The sequence below is a fragment of the Ascaphus truei genome, chromosome 3, assembly GCF_040206685.1.
Source record: "Ascaphus truei isolate aAscTru1 chromosome 3, aAscTru1.hap1, whole genome shotgun sequence".
In the NCBI taxonomy this organism is placed as follows: Eukaryota; Metazoa; Chordata; class Amphibia; order Anura; family Ascaphidae; genus Ascaphus; species Ascaphus truei.
Genome location: NC_134485.1, coordinates 330336009 through 330354280, shown reverse-complemented (window position 1 = coordinate 330354280; position 18272 = coordinate 330336009). Strand labels below are relative to the sequence as shown.

At 43.5% G+C, this 18272-nt stretch overlaps 2 protein-coding genes across 2 annotated transcripts in view; one reads left to right on the top strand and one right to left on the bottom strand.

Moving 5' to 3' along the window:
• Positions 1-8930, top strand: part of MYO1A (myosin IA) — an 86457-nt gene extending 77527 nt beyond the window's left edge. Inside the window, exons 26-29 of the mRNA XM_075591480.1 lie at positions 3093-3225; positions 5634-5783; positions 6458-6585; positions 6997-8930. Coding sequence (XP_075447595.1) covers positions 3093-3225; positions 5634-5783; positions 6458-6585; positions 6997-7120 — 535 coding nt within the window. The 3' untranslated portion in view covers positions 7121-8930. The remainder of the gene's footprint in view (positions 1-3092; positions 3226-5633; positions 5784-6457; positions 6586-6996) is intronic.
• Positions 8931-11451: 2521 nt separating this feature from the next.
• Positions 11452-17965, bottom strand: CCDC89 (coiled-coil domain containing 89). Its single transcript, XM_075591479.1, has 2 exons — positions 17308-17965; positions 11452-12504 (listed from the first exon to the last, which is right to left on the bottom strand). Exons 1-2 carry the CDS (start codon positions 17884-17886, stop codon positions 12082-12084), a joined length of 1002 nt encoding a protein of 333 aa, XP_075447594.1. The 5' UTR covers positions 17887-17965; the 3' UTR covers positions 11452-12081.
• Between the last annotated feature and the right edge of the window lie 307 nt (positions 17966-18272).

Here is an 18272-nt window from a genome sequence, read left to right as displayed (position 1 = left end):
ATTTACCCGTCATGATGTGATTTGGGCTAGCAGTGTGTAATTCTAAGTCCTGTCTTTTACATAATTACCTTATGTCTGTATTTATGCCTGTGTTAGCAGTTCCTCCCAGATTAAATACAGTAGTTGGTATTGTGTGGTGATGAAATTAACATGTCAGCCCTGGAAATGTAAATTATGTTATGTGCCTGTTCCGATCATTTCTAAGGAGGAAGTTTCTGTAATCCCTTTATCTGAACTGTTCTATGGAAAAGATATGATCAGAACAAAGGAGGGCACTAGTTAATAGAATCAGTTACCAGGTCTGAGCCCCAGGCACTGTTTATTTTGGCTGGCTACCCTTGCTCAATGTTAAAGGATAGCCACCAAGGGGTATATAAGGAACACTGCTGGTCAGAGCAGAAGAGTCTAACAGAGGGAGAAACACTCTGGGAAGGAGTGTGGAAAGGACAATCTGAGAGACACTCTGGGAAGAAGTGTGGAGTTGGATTGTGACCAGCTGAAGATACATTGCAGAGTGGCTGCTGTGTTCAGCACTCTGATATCCTGAAACAGAGAAGCGGACAGAGGAAACCCATTTGAAGTGGGTCTCTGCACCTAGGAAAGGTAGATCTCATTCCCCAGACCCCCGTAAGTGTATATATTTTTGTATTTTGTATTTCTGTGTGTTTCCGAGGATTTATCCAAAATAAACCTCATTTTATTTCACTGCCTTGTTTTGCCCTGTGATTGATCCCTTAAATATAAATGGTGTTAAAAAACCTGGTCTACCATGACACTTACTCAATTGCAATCATATCTATACGCTTCCAGCACCCAAGCATTATGCAAATAAAATATGTAAAATTAATATATCTGACAGGGTCTTAACAAAATCTGTTGTATCAAAATGTGTCCGAAAATGTAAATACTCTCTCAGAGCATGCAAAAGTTCATTCAGAGTCCCAAAGCATCACTTATTAAATGTTTTAATATATGTAAAAATACAGTGCTTAGATTACAGAAAACGGATTACATGAACATACAATTACAGTAAATGCAGGACAGTCACTTAAAAAAACAGTATAAAACATAAATCCCTATACATTATATTACCATATGTCAGGATTTTCTCCCAGAGAGGTCACTGGCATAGTAAATATGAGAAATCACGTGTTTGGTCCAAAACACACCTCTGTTGAAATCTGATTTTCATAATACTTTGCTAAGTCTTATGTACTATTTTTCTCCATTCAAACAACATAAGCCCACCCCTGCGTATATCAGCTGCGAGATTGACAGTTTTACAACAGAGTAATTAAACTTCTAACAACCGACATTTAAGGTTTGCCTCAATATATAAACGCACTTATAACTTCACTTCTCTAGCACCTAGACACGCGTGAGTCACATCAATAGATTCAGGCGGTCATGACATGCAACAAGACTAAGTATAACTATCTTGCCCCTAAACTTGAGCGACAAATGGATATCTGTCTTTTTTTTACCAGCTAGACCTCACGTGTCTGGCCTCATTGCATTAGTCTCCTTGCCACGATTGCAGATATCAAAATGTTATACTTCAGAATAGCTGTCAAGCCCATGATTCCATATTTGATATCTTTTGGATGGTATGGGATAGACACCCCCTTGCACTCCGTAGAACCCTTCCAGGAATAATTTGAAAGTACCTTTCATCCGGTATTGGTTCTCATCAAGTAGGTGATATATGTATTTGATAGTATTTGGTAACTTATATGGCTGGACCTCAGTTGAGATGTAGCCTGCTTAAGTTGCTTTTCATCATTGCTAATATTTGTAACATTAAACATTTCAAGTCCAGTATTTTTCCAGGCCTTCTCTAACTTGTCCAGTATGCATCAAGGTCAGATTCCTATCTTTCGTGGGCCTTCTGTGTAAGTTTTACCTTATACACTCTTGCATCTGTTGTGGTTGTGTAGAGGATTTAGCATCTGCGGTGTCAATCTGCTGCGTAGTGTCTGGTTAGACTGAGTTGTGCCATGCTGCTGATGTTTGTAGGTATTTGCCAATGTGTGTGGCATGCAGTCTGTTACCTGTGTTAATGGCAGATGACTGTCTCTGAGAGTGCCGGACGGTGTCCTGTAGCAGTTAGCATAGCAATAGCTGTATTCACAGGTGTCCGTAGCTCTGTTTATGTCCTGGCTGGATGTCTGCAGCATGGCACTTGGTAGCACTAGCTATGGGGAAGTAGCACAGGAGTGGATCTTAGGGGCTTGTGTCTTGGCTTGTGCAGCTGTGCTGAGATGCGGTTTGGTTACTGGTTACTCACTTCTGCAGCTTTCCTGTGTTCCGCCTCTGTCTGCAGTAAAGCTGTTCTTTACTGCAGCTGCCTCTGTGGAATCTCTCTGTAAAGCTGTTTTTTCCACTGTTCTGTCTTAGTCTTCCTGGGGATCATTAAGCTTTGACAGGCAGGTAAACTCATCTTCTTCTTCATGCAAAATATAGTCCTCCTTGAATTTCTGCTAAACTTTATTTACAAGCACAAACAGAAATGAATAGGAAACTTTTGGGAATGCATAAATTAGGAGAAGGTGAAAAAACAATATTGTGACAGGGAGAGCAGTTGGGGGAGACCACTTAGCTGTTGCTGCAAGCTTGAAAAGAACTAATGCAGGCTGGTCATGCAGGAAACATAGCAGGATTTTACCAAGTACTAGGGATAGGGGAACATACAAAACCCCAGGGTCCTGGGAAGGGTAGTTACTGAGGCAACAGACTAAATGACAGTTATAGTACACTTTACATCGTATCAAAGAAGACAGTAACTGGGGTATAGGTAACTGATAAACAACAGGAGAAAAAAACAGAGCTGAAGACGGAACAACTGGTCTGCACACTTCCTCGTCCTTATCTGTAAATGAGATAGTGCTGAGCAGGACTAATTTTGGTTTGTTTCAATCTTGTACTACCCCTATTCTACACTGTATAAAGCTAATAAAATTCCCTTCCATTGCTGCACTGCTAGAATATTTCTTGTTCAGTAAGCCCTGCATTGCAACAAATCACTTTATAGCTGTAAAATGTAACACAAAGGAGTACAACTCCCTTCTCCAGCTATCATTATTTCTTTCTAGTGTCCCTAAACCATTCCAGGGAGATTATCTGGGTGTGCAGAAAAACCCCAAATATCAGAAGCTGAGCGGGTCTGTTCCCGGAAAACTGGTGCTCGCCGACAACATCAAGAAAATCAATCGGAGTGATGGCAAGGTACGGCTTCCATTACATTTACTGGGGGTAATGTGTAAAAGGAAATCTATAAAGGGTGCTGGGCTCAGTGTTCCTTATCTAAAGCCAATACCTCATAGTATGCGAGGGCACAGGCCTCGTGCTGAAGATCCCAACCAATAAAAAATAATGTGTTGTAATCATGCTTATGATATTTATCCAGCGCAGATTTGCAGATTTGCAGATTTGGATCCGTTGTTTTTTTGGTCCGCGGATCAGACTCAAAAAGGAAAATCCGGATAAAAAAATAAATAAAAAAATGATATATTATATTATAGACAGTCATGTGAAAAAGAAAGTACTACCTCTTTGAATTCCATGGTTTTAAATATCAGGACATAATAACAATCATCTGTTCCTTAGCAGGTCTAAAAATTAGGTAAATACAACCTCAGATGAACAACAACACATGACATATTACACCGTCTCATGATTTATTTAACAAATATAAAGCCAAAAGGGAGAAGCTATGTGTGAAAAACTAAGTACACCCTTACTGCTTCCATAGGAATTAAGATGCTAAGTAGCAGACAGGTGCTGCTAATCAACTGCCCTTGATTAATTGATCATCAGCAAGTGTGACCACCTGTATAAAAGCTGAAGTTTTAGCAGTTTGCTGGTCTGAAGCCTTCAAGTGTTTGTTAACACAATGCCAAGGAGGAAAGACATCAGCAATGAGCTTAGAGAAGCTGATGATTTGGGCTTGTTTTTGCAGCCACAGGACCTGGGAATCTTGCAGTCATTGTGTCGACCACGATCTCCTCTGTATACCAAAGTATTCTAGAGTCAAATGTGAGGCCAACTGTCCAACACTAAAAGCTTGGCCGAAATTGAATCATGCAACAGGACAATGATCCCAAGCACACCAGCAAATCTACAACAGAATGGCTGAAAAAGAAAATAATCAAGGTCTTGCAATGGCCCAGTCAAAGTCCAGACCTCAACCCGATTAAAATGCTGTGGCTGGACTTTAAGAGAGCTGTGCATAAACAAATGCCCACAAACCTCAATGAACTGAAGCAACGTTGTAAAGAAGAGTGGGCCACAATTCCTCCACAAGAATGTGACAGACTGATAAAGTCATACAGAAAACGATTACTTCAAGTTATTGCTGCTAAAGATAGTTCTTCAAGCTATTGAATCATAAGGTGTACTTAGTTTTTCACACATGGCTTCTCCATTTTGGCTTTATTTTTGTTAAATAAATCATGACACGGTGTAATATGTCATGTGTTGTTGTTCATCTGAGGTTGTATTTACCCAATTTTAAGACCTGCTAAGGAACAGATGATTGTTATTATGTCCTGATAGGTAAAAACATGGAATTCAAAGAGGGTATACTTTCTTTTTCACGACTGTATATATTTATAAATATAAATTATTATATATATATATATATATATATATATATAAATATATATATATTGTGACGGACAAAAACACACGGTATTAGGGGTAGCTAGCTGGGATTCACCTTTATTATGTGAGACCAGCTGCCCCTACGGTCACAGCCGGAGTGACAACTTCTGCATCTGCGTGCGCACCCAGTGCGGAGTCCCAAGATAGGATCTAGCTGGCTGGCTGGTACAGGGTCCATACATCTTTTGGATTAGAATATGTACTGTGTAATTCTGTGATTGATTATAGTAATGTTAAATCACCACCAAGCTGCGTTTAATTAACAATGTGAGCTAATTGGAGGACTTTGATTGGTGCTTATTCCGATTTCGTGTCCATATAAACCCACATGAGAGTCACAATAGGAGAACCCCTGAGTAAGCAGTTTGTATTGTCTAGGCCAGCGGTGCGCAAACGGGGGGGGCGGTTGCAGAGGTCCCGCGCTCTTCCCCAAGGCATTTAAATTAAATCCTTGGGGACCGCGCGAGGCCTCTGCAACCTCTACTTACTGGGACTCAGCCGGCTTCAGGACGTGTGACCATGGCAATGCGGCATCAAATGATGCCGTGGGGTCACGTGACATCACGTTGCCTTGGTAACGGGACGCAACTGACACCGCGGGTCACGTGACGTCACACGACCCCGCACGAGATGGGGGGCGCACAACGGAGAGCAGGCGGGGGGGGGGGGGCACAACAAAAAAAGTTTGCGCGCCCCTGGTCTAGGCAAAACGCGTAGGGTTTTTGATCCTCTGAGGACACCTTGTTAGCCAGCTAGATCCAATCTCGGGCCTCCACAGATGTGGAAATCGTCGCACTTTCCTAGAGACCGCATCTTAGAGGCAGCACTGAGGCGTGTTATCACTGTTTTTTATCTTTACCGTATATTATTTTTATTTTTCACTTGGTTGTTAGTTTTGTTTGTGCTCGTTGTATTGTTTTATAGCAGTTAATGTCTCTGAAACTCACTTTTACTCCCGTTTGCCATTTCAGGCAACCGCCATGCTGTTATTCCTAACAAAAACTCACTTTGCCCTCGCGGACTCGAAATCCCAAGTAAAGATGCTTATCAAGCTGGATGAGATTTCCACTGTGTGCACTAGCAAGTACAATGATGGGCTCTTTGCTGTGCAGTTCATTGAGGTACTGTATACCATTTCCAATCCAACTATATCTCCTGCTTTTCTCTGATTGTTCCTTTAAGAGGCCTCATTCTGCTTCTCTTACTCTGACATGCAAAGCTGTTTCTCCATCTGCATCTTTCTCACCAGGCCAAGTGCACTTTCTTCTCATTCTGCTTTTCTCTCACTATGACATCCATGGCGATATCTTTTTCCACGTCTGAATATATTGCACAGCTACCTCTCATTCTGACTCTCCATTACTGTGGCATGCACATCAATCTCTCTTTCATTCTGCGTCTTCCTCAGTGTGACATGGACAGATCACTTAAATCTGCTTCCTTGTGTTACTAAAGGAGAGATGCACAGCTACATCCTATTCTGTTCCTCTCTTACTGTGACATGCTCAGCTATCTCACGTTCTGCATCTGCAGTACTTTAATGTAATATTCCCTTTTTTATTTTCTACTATTCACTTAAATGGTGCTTAAAACTACCCTGAAAGTAGAAAATGGCTTCAGTGTATTAAATAGCGGTGTATTAAATACGTGACTGGTCTCTATTTCTTTTTTTGATTCTCTAACTATGCATTCACAGCTATCTAACATTCTCCCTTTTCTTCATTCTGGTAATGCATTGTCTTATGCCAAATTTCCTGATGAAAGTTTTCCCACTATCCCACGCTTTATTCCACAGACCTCCAAAGCAGGATCTAAGGGTGACTTCCTTTTGATTAGTGAGCATCTAATAGAGGTCCTGACCAGACTGCACCAATCAATCCTGGAAGCAACACAAAATAAGCTGAAACTGCAGATAACTGATGAGTGAGTGCCTACCCAGCTATTTCTTTGCTCCTGGTTTTACCACTATCAGCAATAAGTTTAATTAAAATCCACTAACATAGCTTCTGGTTATGTCATACGTGACCCAAATTCACATAATTGTGTACTTTGTTTTCATACGCAAGTACATGGTGGAGTTTAGTGGTTAAGGTATAGTTTGTAATCCAGTTTTTAACTTGACAAAAGAGAGGTTGCTTGTAAGATGCAGTGAAACCACAATTTTGTGGCAGTGACGGATAACTGGTCATTTGAAATGAAAAATGAATGGCTCTCTGAGAGTAAATCCCGATGATAGTGTTAGACGCCTATGCCCTAACTAGAAGACTACTGATCAAGCATACCACTTCTGCTTTTTTTCATACGTTCTCCATTAACCATCCTTTCCCTGCCCAGGTTCTCTGTCAAATTCAAGCAGGACCAAGTGGCTGTGACGTTTATTGAGTCAAGCGTGAAAAACGGTAGTGACCCTGTCTGCAAGAAGAGAGGCAGCCGTAAAATGGAAGTACTTGTCCAGTGATCAGATGTTGAGGAGCCAGGAGCATGCTCAGGATTTGCATCAGCCAAACTGTCCTCCAAGCTGCAGCTTCAGGAGGATATGACAAAGATATTGTGAACTTGTTAAAGTTTAAACTAATGTTATAAAATGTGTGTCATTCAACATCTGCCAAATTAGGGGGTAATTCTATAGCCACCAAAGCGGCAGTTCAGGCAGTTTTCAGCTGCAAACGACCCAAGTAGTCACTTTGGTGGATGTAGAATAAGGCCCTTAGAGTTCTGTTATTGTGTCAGAAGGAATCCAGAAAAGAAATTCTCCTGATAAGCTTTTAGGAGGTCCTACATACACCAGGCCAAGCAGCCACTTTCGTGAATGTAGAATGAGGCCATTAGGCCAAAATGCACAAAGCTCCATTAAGTCAGGGCTCATAACATCATGTTATCAAAATCAGTAATGGATGTTATGTTCCCTGAGGTTAACGCAAATTCACAAAGCGAATATATGCAAAAACATCCGTTACTGACCTCATTATCATAGACTTAAAGCCATGTTAAGTTAGCAGTGCCATGTGTTAGCTTGACATGACCCACGTTACGCTAGTCTTACCTAAAAGTGGGGTTATCTCCTTCCAGACCCTGAAATATGAGTTTTGGAGGAGAAACCTAGGAGATATGCTTTTAGGAGTCATTAAAATATACTTTGCATATCCTATTTGCATATATCACAGGTGTGCTCATTTTTGAGACAGATGTCTCTCCATGAGTTGTTTGAGGGGATATATCTAGCACTTGGGACTATACTAAAATAGTTGTCCATGCGTTAACCATAACAGTCTGTTGATAGATATTGTTAGAGGGTACACCTCTTTTGCATATTCTTAGCACTAACGTCCATTATAGTAATGCAAGGGCCCATTATGGCTGACAATAGCACTTAATATTGCTTTACTGAGCTTGGAAGATTCCCATTGGCACTTAATGAGGAGTTAACTTACAGTAAGTTAATGTCCATGCACAGCTGCCTTACACTCTGCTCTCTTCCCCCCGGCCCCCGCAAAGTGGCACGCTCAAACACTGCTCCTCTCTCACAATTAAATTCACTTTCCATACACTTTGAATAAAGAGAGAAAAATAGTGGTATATGATTTGATCCTTCATCTCCTTCCTTGCTGTTTTAGTCCAATCAACCGCACATATAAAAACAACTCATCACAGATCATGTTCAAATCCTGACACCCAGAAACAAAGTGACTCAGCAGCCAGGTGATGTGGAAGCATTTGCACCTGTCATATAACAACCCTGTACAGTAGCTACCCAAGCTTTCAAAATAAATGTAAATTCAAAGTAAGCTATCAACAATTAACATGGAGCACCTACTAACAAAGGAAATACAGGAATTGGTTTAAATAGTATTTTATTCTTTATTAATTAAAAAAAGTCACAGGAACTTCTACACCAGGCGTCTTGTATTCTCCGAAACACATTTGGAAGATTCTTTTGTTGAGTGCCCATGACAGTTTGCGTGACACTACAAGTGGATGTATTTATGGATCACATCTTTAATTTTCAGTGGTTTTGCTTTGCTTTTGTGTTATTTGCACTGGATAAAGTTCAGGTAAACATCTACTGGAATTGTGATATTTTTTTTTAAGCTGTTCAAGTATCACAGGTTAGCAATATGACACTGGAGGGAGTGCTTGTTTGATGGTAACCAAATTCCTGTGGTGGAAGATGTCAGAGAAAGATTTCAGTAACTGAAGGGCGAAAGTCCCCTTTTCCTACCAACCTGTTTGAACTTCTGTATTATTAAACCTTGAGTATGTTTCCCAAATGTGTTTACTCTGTTGTGTGGTTTCTGTTCCTGTGTTTTTAGAAAACATCATTGGAGGGGGCACAAAGGGTTGTCGACCAATGACTCACCAGGAGCAGTTAAGAGTTCCCATTGACCTGTCACTTCCAGAGGTGCCATTGCACATCTTTGTTATACTAGTGTAACCCATGTTTCCCCCCCCCCCCCCGGTCGCAGACTGGACCCCTAGGGTGTAGTGAGGGCTGGCTACGTGTACTATGGTGGTGCGTACCTGTGAGGAACAGGAGGGCCCGAGGCTCCCACGGTGGTATTGGGGATAACAGGGACAGGCTTCTGGGGTACGTGCCTCCATCTTCTTAGCAGTATTGGTGCAGCGCCTCCATCTCTGGCGAGCCCTAAGGGGTAGGGTGAAATCCTCCCAGAGAAGCCCTGGTCTCAGGGCGAGAGATTTCAGTCTCACACACGGTCTTTGATAAAAGCAGCAATGTCTCTTTATTGTCCACACAGCAGCAGTTCATACACAGCAGCAGTTCATGTACAGTGTACAGGGTCTTTTCCTCCTCTCCTTCTCCTCCAGGCTGTACCCCTGCAGGATGGGCTGTATGGGGCTTCAATACCCCCGACACCCACACCAAGGGTATACCCTCTGGGTGAGGCAAAATGCCCCCCCCCCTGACCCCCTGAGCAGGGTGAGGGGCATTGGTCCACCACCTATAGTGTTATCAGCTGTAAACAGGCTGGTCTTTTGCTTCTCCTCCAAGCACAGGTGTCACTCTAAACATGACCTCTCAGGTCAGTCACTCCAGCACTCTCTGCTCCCAGGACAGAACTGATTGTCACTTACAGGAACAGGCAGGACTAAGTTTAGCCAGCCCCACCCCTCCTGATGTCAGCAGGCCCCTCCCCTGTGTCTCAGGCCTTCCAAACAGAGGCAGGGGGCCTACCTCCATCAATCAAGGCAGGGCTTGAAGCGGGGGAAACCCATGATAACTACTGGCGGCCTGCCCTTAGCAGGACTTACACCAGTAAGAGAAAGATATATAGCCCCCATTTCTTACCGGGGCTACACTAGCAACATTATTAATCCAACTACTACAACTCATTTTTGCTGAGTTTTGCTCATGTCAGTGTAGATATGGTTAGTAGTCTCCACAGGGGTGTGTGTATTATGGCAATTTTCTGTGTAGTTGTTGCTTAAAGAAACAATTTTATGGTGTGCCTCCGAGCACAATGATACTGTCTTTTGTGCTTCACGTCAGCTCATATTTGGGGAGTTGTAATAAGGGGAAATTAAGTAGGATGTATATGGCACATATATTATTAGTGGATGTATCATATTCTACATCTCAGTTTCAAACTTTTCTTAGAGTTGATAACTCTGCCAAGCTGGAGTAAGGTTCTGCATTAAACGTAAGAAACTTAAGGGGCTATGCACTTAGCAGTGATAACTGCTTTTAAATGAGATAAAAAGCAATTATAGTGCGATACTGCCCACGCTGGGAGGAATCCTTCTTCATAGTACGATACTGCACTGTTATCACTGCTTTGTGAATCTCACAGCAGGCAGTATAACGCTATACAGGCATTTATCTCACTTAAAAGCACTTATCACTGCTTTGTGCTAAGCCCTCAGAAAACCCACTTATCACTGCTTTGTGAATAGGCCCCTTAGTGTGCAACACACATTCCCAGTTAGCTCAAACTCTCACACCCACCACATCATGAAAATATATATTTATGTCAAAAAAGAGTGTTATTGAAGTATTTAAACTTTATACTTATTACCATATATGTTTTGGCAATTGGATGTAGCATTGGGCACCCCCATCTTTTGGACCTTAGTGTGCAACAAAGCAATATTTTCTTTGGGGTGATACATAGCCCCAAAACATCAGAAATGGCTATTAAATCCATGTTCTGTTACCTCTAGCATTTAATGTCAGACTTTGGAGCCAGAGTGGCCTGCAATGTACTGCTTTGCAATTTGTTGCAGGCACCTCTGACAGTACAGTAAAGGCATTAAAGCAGTACCTGTATATCGAGGTCCTGTGGAGGTGGTGGTTTTCCTCTCCTTAAAATAAACACAGCAATGTATATACTTCTAAAGATTTCTCTACATTTTACAACCTGAAGCTTTATTTCATTGATGATCAAAAAAGTATTCTTTATTACCCCAATCATGGATCCTTCGACAACTTTGTCATTTCTTTTGGCTAGGTATTAAACTATTTATTAAATAGTAATGGCTGCAAAACTGAAGCACTTCTGGTGAAACAAAAAAGCACCAGATTTCTCTGAGAAAAAAAAAATCCAATTGATAGCAGATATTTTCAAGTTATTGCAGATGTCTGACTTTGATATATGGGGCCATGTTTACGAAGGGTGAATGGACTGTAAGGTGCTGCACGGCTTAGCACTGCTTAGTAAATATGGCCCATATGCCCGTCCCAAACGACGAGCTGAGGCTTGAACATGGGATAAAAAGTAAAGACCCGCTGAAGAGAAATGTGGTCACAACCCAACAAATTAAAAACTAGGTAAAAAAAAAACCTAACAAAAAATGCTGAGGCTCCATTTTTAATACGGAAAACATTGTCATCAAACATTGTGGTGCATCAGAATTATTTTCATGCAAAGGAATTAACTTTACAATTTGTTACAAAGTCTTGGCACAAATATAGTCATTTCAAATTAAATACATTTGTAAACAGAAGACGAGAGTATTTTATTAATGCTCTAGGAGTCCTGCTTATTATAGTGTTGTGTTATTTTAGCTTCTGCACTCCTGTTGAAGCACTGATAAATGATTACAGTTCCCTCATGTTAGCTATTTGTATGTTGCATGGCACTTTAGCTCTCAATGGGTTAAACGCGACAATTATAGCACAAGATCATTGATTTAATGTCAATGCTGGATGAACAGAATGCTGAATACACATTTATGACACTTGGCTGTCAAAGGCAGCCACTCAGTTGAAAACAGTTAACAGGACACAGCCTACTATAAGGCAATATCTTACATACCACTCTAGGTTACACATTTGGTATGTTCTAGGATATACAATATTGAGACAGTTATTCCTGTAGAATCCCTTTGCATTTGTGTTGCTACCCTTGTCATAAATGCCTTCTCCTCTTTGCTGCTGCCAAATGAATAGGACCTATCACCCTCTCAACCAATCAGATGCCGGAGTTTGGCATTCAGGTTTCTCTCCTTGGCTAGTAAGTCCCTACTATGAGTCCTGTAGGCCTCAAACTCTCTGTTCAGCTGCCCTAACTCCTCCTCACCTTCCTCCACCCTTTTACGCAGATCTGCCACCCTGGCATCTGTATCCACAGCTGCCGAGTCTCGTTGGTACCTCTCTTCTGCTTCCCGACATGCCTTTTCTGCCTCCAGTATGCGATCACCAAGCTCGGATGCCTCTCGTTGATGCTCCTGTATGATTCTCCCTCTCTCCATGCACAGCTGTAGAAGTTCCTGCTTCTCTTTCTTTGCTTCCTTCACCATCCTTACAGCTTCACACTCACTGACTCTCCGTTCATCCTGCAAACGGGACAGGTTCTTCTGAGCCTGACGACACATCTCCTCTGAATCCTTCAAGACAAAAGTAGCAAATAGAGGGAATATATCAGTACTCGCATTATGCTTCCACATTCTCTCCCAAGCAAGCAACAGCGCAATCGGCACTAAAAAAAGTCCCATTTTGTTCCTATGTGATGTGTTTTTTCCCTGCTAGGAATGCTACAGGCATTTGGCAACCAACCTATGCCCACGGTGATGGACAATAGGAGCTAATCCATAACTAAAAGGACTACTTAAAGCAACTGAACCACCTAGGGACTAAGGCAAAGCATACTAGGCTAATTCTTATTCGCAAAAGTTATTTTCCAAGGGTTAAATTACTTTGGGCCACCTATTTCACAGTGGTTTGTGACAAATGGGGGTCTCTTACATAAAATCCATTATAGTCAGACTGGCCCAAAAATGGTATGGGCATCACAATTGGTGTCAAATTGGGCATACTTGCCTATTTATTTTAATAGTTTGAATAACCAGCTGTAGTATTTCAAGGGATAAAAGACACTGGGCTACCTCTTTCGCAGTGGTTATTCACAGAAGGGGATCCCCTATGTAAAACGTAGTTGCAATGTGTGTGGCCCAAAAATGGTATGGGCATGAAAAGAAAAAGAGGTGGCAAACTGGGCACAGGGTGCCTATTTTTAACAATTTAAATACGTAGCTGTAGTGTTTTGAATGGTTAAATGACTTTGGGACAGATATTTTACAGTGATTATCCAGGAAGGCGGATAATCACCCACTTGTATTTAGCTTGGCCCAAAAAGGGTATGGGCATCAGAGCAGAGGTCAAACTAGTCACGAGTGCCAACGTGTAATAATTAAAATAAGCAGCTGCAGACTGGGCCACCTATTTCAAAGTGGCCACAAAAGGGGAGCGGGGCCCCTATGTAAAACCTAGCTGCAATGTGCGTGGCCCAAAAAGGGTATTAATGCAAAGTGGTTCACTTATAAAAAATGTATGTACTGTAATTATCTGCAGGTTTAAAAGAGCCAATCACTTTGGGCCACGTATCTTGATTCTACATCCACAAATGTCGCCTAAGTGGAATTATTTCCATTTCTTAAAGCTTTAAGTGAAAGTTATACATTTTGCTGTTTAACTTATCACATCTCTGTAGAGCCGAAACATTATACTGCCTCACTTTATGCAAAAATAGACAAAGAAGGCGTGCACTGCAGCCCGGGACTGACAGCTGGACAAATATCCGTTAAAAACGATTTATTGTAGTAGAATCAAAGATCACATACATCCCTACAGGTAAACTCTGAAGCATTTCGTACTGCAATGGTACTTTATAAAACTCTTAATAATTGTCCAGCTATCATTACCGGGCTGCAGGGTACGCCGCCTTTGCCTATTTTTGTGTACCTATTCATCGACTGAAGCACGCGCTTATTTACAGGACTGGCTTTTGCTGCACCCCGGGCGGACAAGGACACCTATGCCTGTGAGTTATTCTTCTTATCTTCCGTGCCTTGCAGGACTAGTGTGTGACAGCAGGACATTTGGGGGCTTGTGGGGTTGGGGTAATCGGCATCATGCAGCTCACCTTACAGCAAGTCCTCCGGTGCTGGTTGTTTCCCTCCCCCACTACTTGTGCATCTCGTCCACATTATCATATTGGCCTGCATTTCAAGCTTTCATTGTGCAGCACTCATGCAGTTCCTGGATTGTTTATAGAACTTTTACTACAAGTGATTACACATAGCAATGTTGCTTTTCTATCCTTGATCAAGAGCAGGAGGGCGCAAACTTATTATGCCCCTGCCTTGTTCCCTCCATTCCTGCTCGCCGCCACCGCCGCCCCCCCTCCCTTACCTCGCACGGCGTCATATCACGCTGTGGTGTCACGTGACCTGCAGCGTCATTTGACGCCACGTTACCAAGGCAACCGTGAAATCACACAACGTCATTTGACACCGCGTTGCAATGGTCACACGCCCCGAACCGGCTGAACCTGTATAAGAAGAGATTGCAGGGGCCTTGCGTGTTCCCCCGGCATTTAATTTAAATGTCTCGGGGAAGAGCACGGGACCTCTGCAACCGCCTGCGCCCCCCCCACCCCCCAAAAAAAATCTCACGCCCTCCAGTTTGCGCACTGCTGATCTAGAGCACCGGTTTTGGGATTACTTCCCATATTCTACTGCCACACTTTATAATTCACCTTCAGGTTTTAAAGCCCTTGAAGAGATTATTCTCTTTCCATACTTAATAATATTTTTGCTTACTGTAACGACCATTCATATGTTTTCTGTACAGGCATACCCCGGTTTAAGGACACTCACTTTAAGTACACTCGCGAGTAAGAACATATCGCCCAATAGGCAAACGGCAGCTCACGCATGCGCCTGTCAGCACGTCCTGAGGAGCAATACCGGCTCCCTACCTGTACCGAAGCTGTGCGCAAGCGGGGAGACTATAGGGCCTGTTACAAATGCGTTATTTACATCAGTTATGCACGTATAGGACGATTGCAGTACAGTATATGCATCAATAAGTGGAAAAAAGGTACTGTAGTGCTTCACTTTAAGTACATTTTCGCTTTACATACATGCTCCGGCCCCATTGCGTACGTTAATGCGGGTTATGCCTGTATTAGATTTATATTGCTTACCACTTATATCTCTAAATAATAATGTTTGTAGGTAAAGCGATGAAACTCGAATATAGTATATCGCAAACTGATATGCAACCTCTATTATACTGGGAATTTTATTTGATCTCTTCCTCCTGTGTTAATAGCAAAAACAGTTTATAGTTATGTGGGGAAGAAAAACAATATATAAAGAACAACCAACTACAGACTTCTGTATACCGCAAACCTATAGACAGAGACAGCTATTTGAGGGACAACAGCTTCCACCCAACACACACTAATCATGCAACCGTCTACAGTCAAGCCATACGATACAACCGGATATGCTCTGATACAGCACACAGAGGCCAGCGGATTACAGCCTTGAGATCGGATTTCATAAACCGTGGATATAACCACAGAATTGTAGACCAGCAAATCCACAAAGCCACCAGAATACCAAGAAGTGATCTCCTTGAATACAGACAGAAAGAGACAAGCAACAGGGTACCTTTGGTGGTCACATATAACCCACACCTAGAAGCCCTACGCAAGATCGCCAGGGAACTACAACCCATTCTCCAGGAAGATACAAGACTGCAACAGGTCTTCCCTGAAACACCCTTATTATCATACACACAACCTCATAATCTCAAGAAAATGATGGTGAGAAGTAAGGTATCCAACAATACAACTGAATGTGGTACAAGACCATGCCAGGACGCAAGATGCAAAACCTGCACAATGCTCCACACAGCAGACACAATACACATACTACACAGGTATATGGAGTACAAAAATTTACTGGCTATGCATTTTAACCCTGGCTGTGCTCAAAACTGTGAAATGCAGCAAACATACGCGTATAGGAGACCATGTTATATGGTTTTGAAGCAAAGGGTGGCACTGTGTGCTCATTTGCATGTCATTTCCCAGAACCCCTTTCTGCAGTGGAAGCACTGTGTGCTGGCTGATAATAGTGAAAGGCGGGGTTGCAGACTTGTCTAAAACATGCAAATGAGCATACAGTAATATTTCTATTTGTTATATATCTAAATTATATATACAGGGCTCGACAAATGCACTTGCCCCCTTGCTTGGGGTGAGTGCATTTTACCTGCAGACGAGACTTACCAGCTGTGTGGCGCAGCGTCTCCCAGCATTGTCCTGCTTCTCCCCCTTCAACGCCCGGCATTCTCCTGCAGCTTTCATGAAAAAGGCTGCGCAGCGCCAAATGACGTCGTATTGCCACAACAACGGGACGCTACGTGACGTCACAACGTTGCAGGAGAATGCCGGGAGTTGAAAAGGGAGAAGCAGGAGAATGCCGGATTACACTGCACCACGCCGCCGGTAAATCTCACCAGCGGGTAAAATGAGGGGGATTAAAGAGGGATAGGGGGGAGGGGGATTAAAGAGGGATAGGGGGGGAGGGGGATTAAAGAGGGATAGGGGGGGAGGGGGATTAAAGAGGGATAGGGGGGGGGGGTCGCTAAGTTTAAAAAAAAAACCCATTGTCGAGCCCTGTGTGAGAGTGTACTTAGTTAAGTTATGGTGGGTAAAAAAAAAAAATGACAAAAACCCTCCACAGCAAAGCATATAGCAAATGGAAATATTACTGCATGCTCATTTGCATGTCTTAGACAGGTCTGCACCCACCTTTCACCATTATCACCCAGCACTTGCACTGCAGCAACGGATTCTGGGAAATGACATGCAAGTCTACAGGGGAACCATGTTGAATGGTTTTGAAGCAAAAGGTGTGCTCTTTTGCATGTCATTTCCCAGAATCCCTTGCTGCAGTGAAAGTGCTGGGTGATAATGGTGAAAGGCGGGGTTGCAGACCTGTCTAAGACATGCAAATGAGCATACAGTAATATTTCCATTTGAGATATATATATACTCATTCCTGACCCTCTCTCTCCCCCCCCCCCCCAACAGGTCAGGTTTTATGGGTATACATGCTTCTGTACAGGGGGATCGATTGTTTGGGGTTGGGAACCGCAGCAGGGATATCCTTAAAACCAGACCTGTTGGGGGGTTTTCAGGACTGAGCTGGGGAACCACTGGTTACTGGAACAACTCATGGAAGGGGATTTTGAGTTGTAGCCCCTTCTGTGTCAGAGGCTCCAGATGACGTGTTGTATGGGAGCATATACGCAGTTGTGTGTGCGCTGGAAATAAAGGGCCCCCTCTCACAGTGAGGGCGAGCTGAGGGGGCACTCTCTCTGTCCTCCCTTGCCTGCAGTTTTCGGGTGAGTGATTCCAGCTCCAGACTCTGACCCCGGCTCTTCTCCAGTATCTGCTCGTGGCTCCTCCTCAGGGTTTCCAGCTCCTCCTCCTGTCTGCTCCTCTGCTCCCTTTGTTCTGTGTCCGCCGCCCCTAGCTGAGCCTGCAGCTCCCGGATCCTCCGGTCCCTCTCCAGCAGCTCCGGCTGAGTGTTTGCCCGGCTCCACTCCCGCAGCTGCTCGCACTCGCCCCTCAGCTCCACGTTCTGCCTCTTGTACTCGTCCTTGAAGCAGATCATTTGCTGGTGGTTAGCGGCCAGCAGCTCGAATCTCTCTTCCAGCTGATTCCCTCTCTGGCTCTCCGCCTGCAGCCGCCCCTCCGCCTCCCCGCGCCTCCTCTCCAGCTCCTGGTTCCCCGTCTCCAGGTCCTGGCACTTCAAGAGCGTCTCGTCCGCCCTCCGCTTCAGCATGCAGATCAGCTGCGACTGCTCGTCCAGGCGGGACCTCAGCATCCCGTTCTCCGTCTTTTCGTCCCACGGGAGGGAGGTCAACCTGCGCAGCGAGGGCACCTCGTCTGCGGCTTCGTCGGCCATTACTTCCTCGGCCTCTCCCGGCACGGCCGGGGCTCTGGTGACAAGGCCCGACTCCCAACGTCTCCCAGGGCAACCGTTGTGGCTGGTTGCTATGGGCAACAGGCAGCAGCCAATCAGCGGCAGCTGGCAAAGACCTGGCTCTCTCATTGGTTTTAATGCTGCTAGGCAATGTCTTTACACAGCAATTCACTGCAGAGCTTGCAGTCTCTCAGTGTCTCTTTAATCAGTGTAAATGTGTGTCTGTCACCTACAAAAACCACAATCAAAAGCGTTTTAAATTACGTTTGAAATGGTAAAAGTTGCATATAATAATAACAACTATTTCATATATGAATACTGAATCAGGGCGGTGATTTGACCCTGATCTAGTGTATGGAAATCTGATT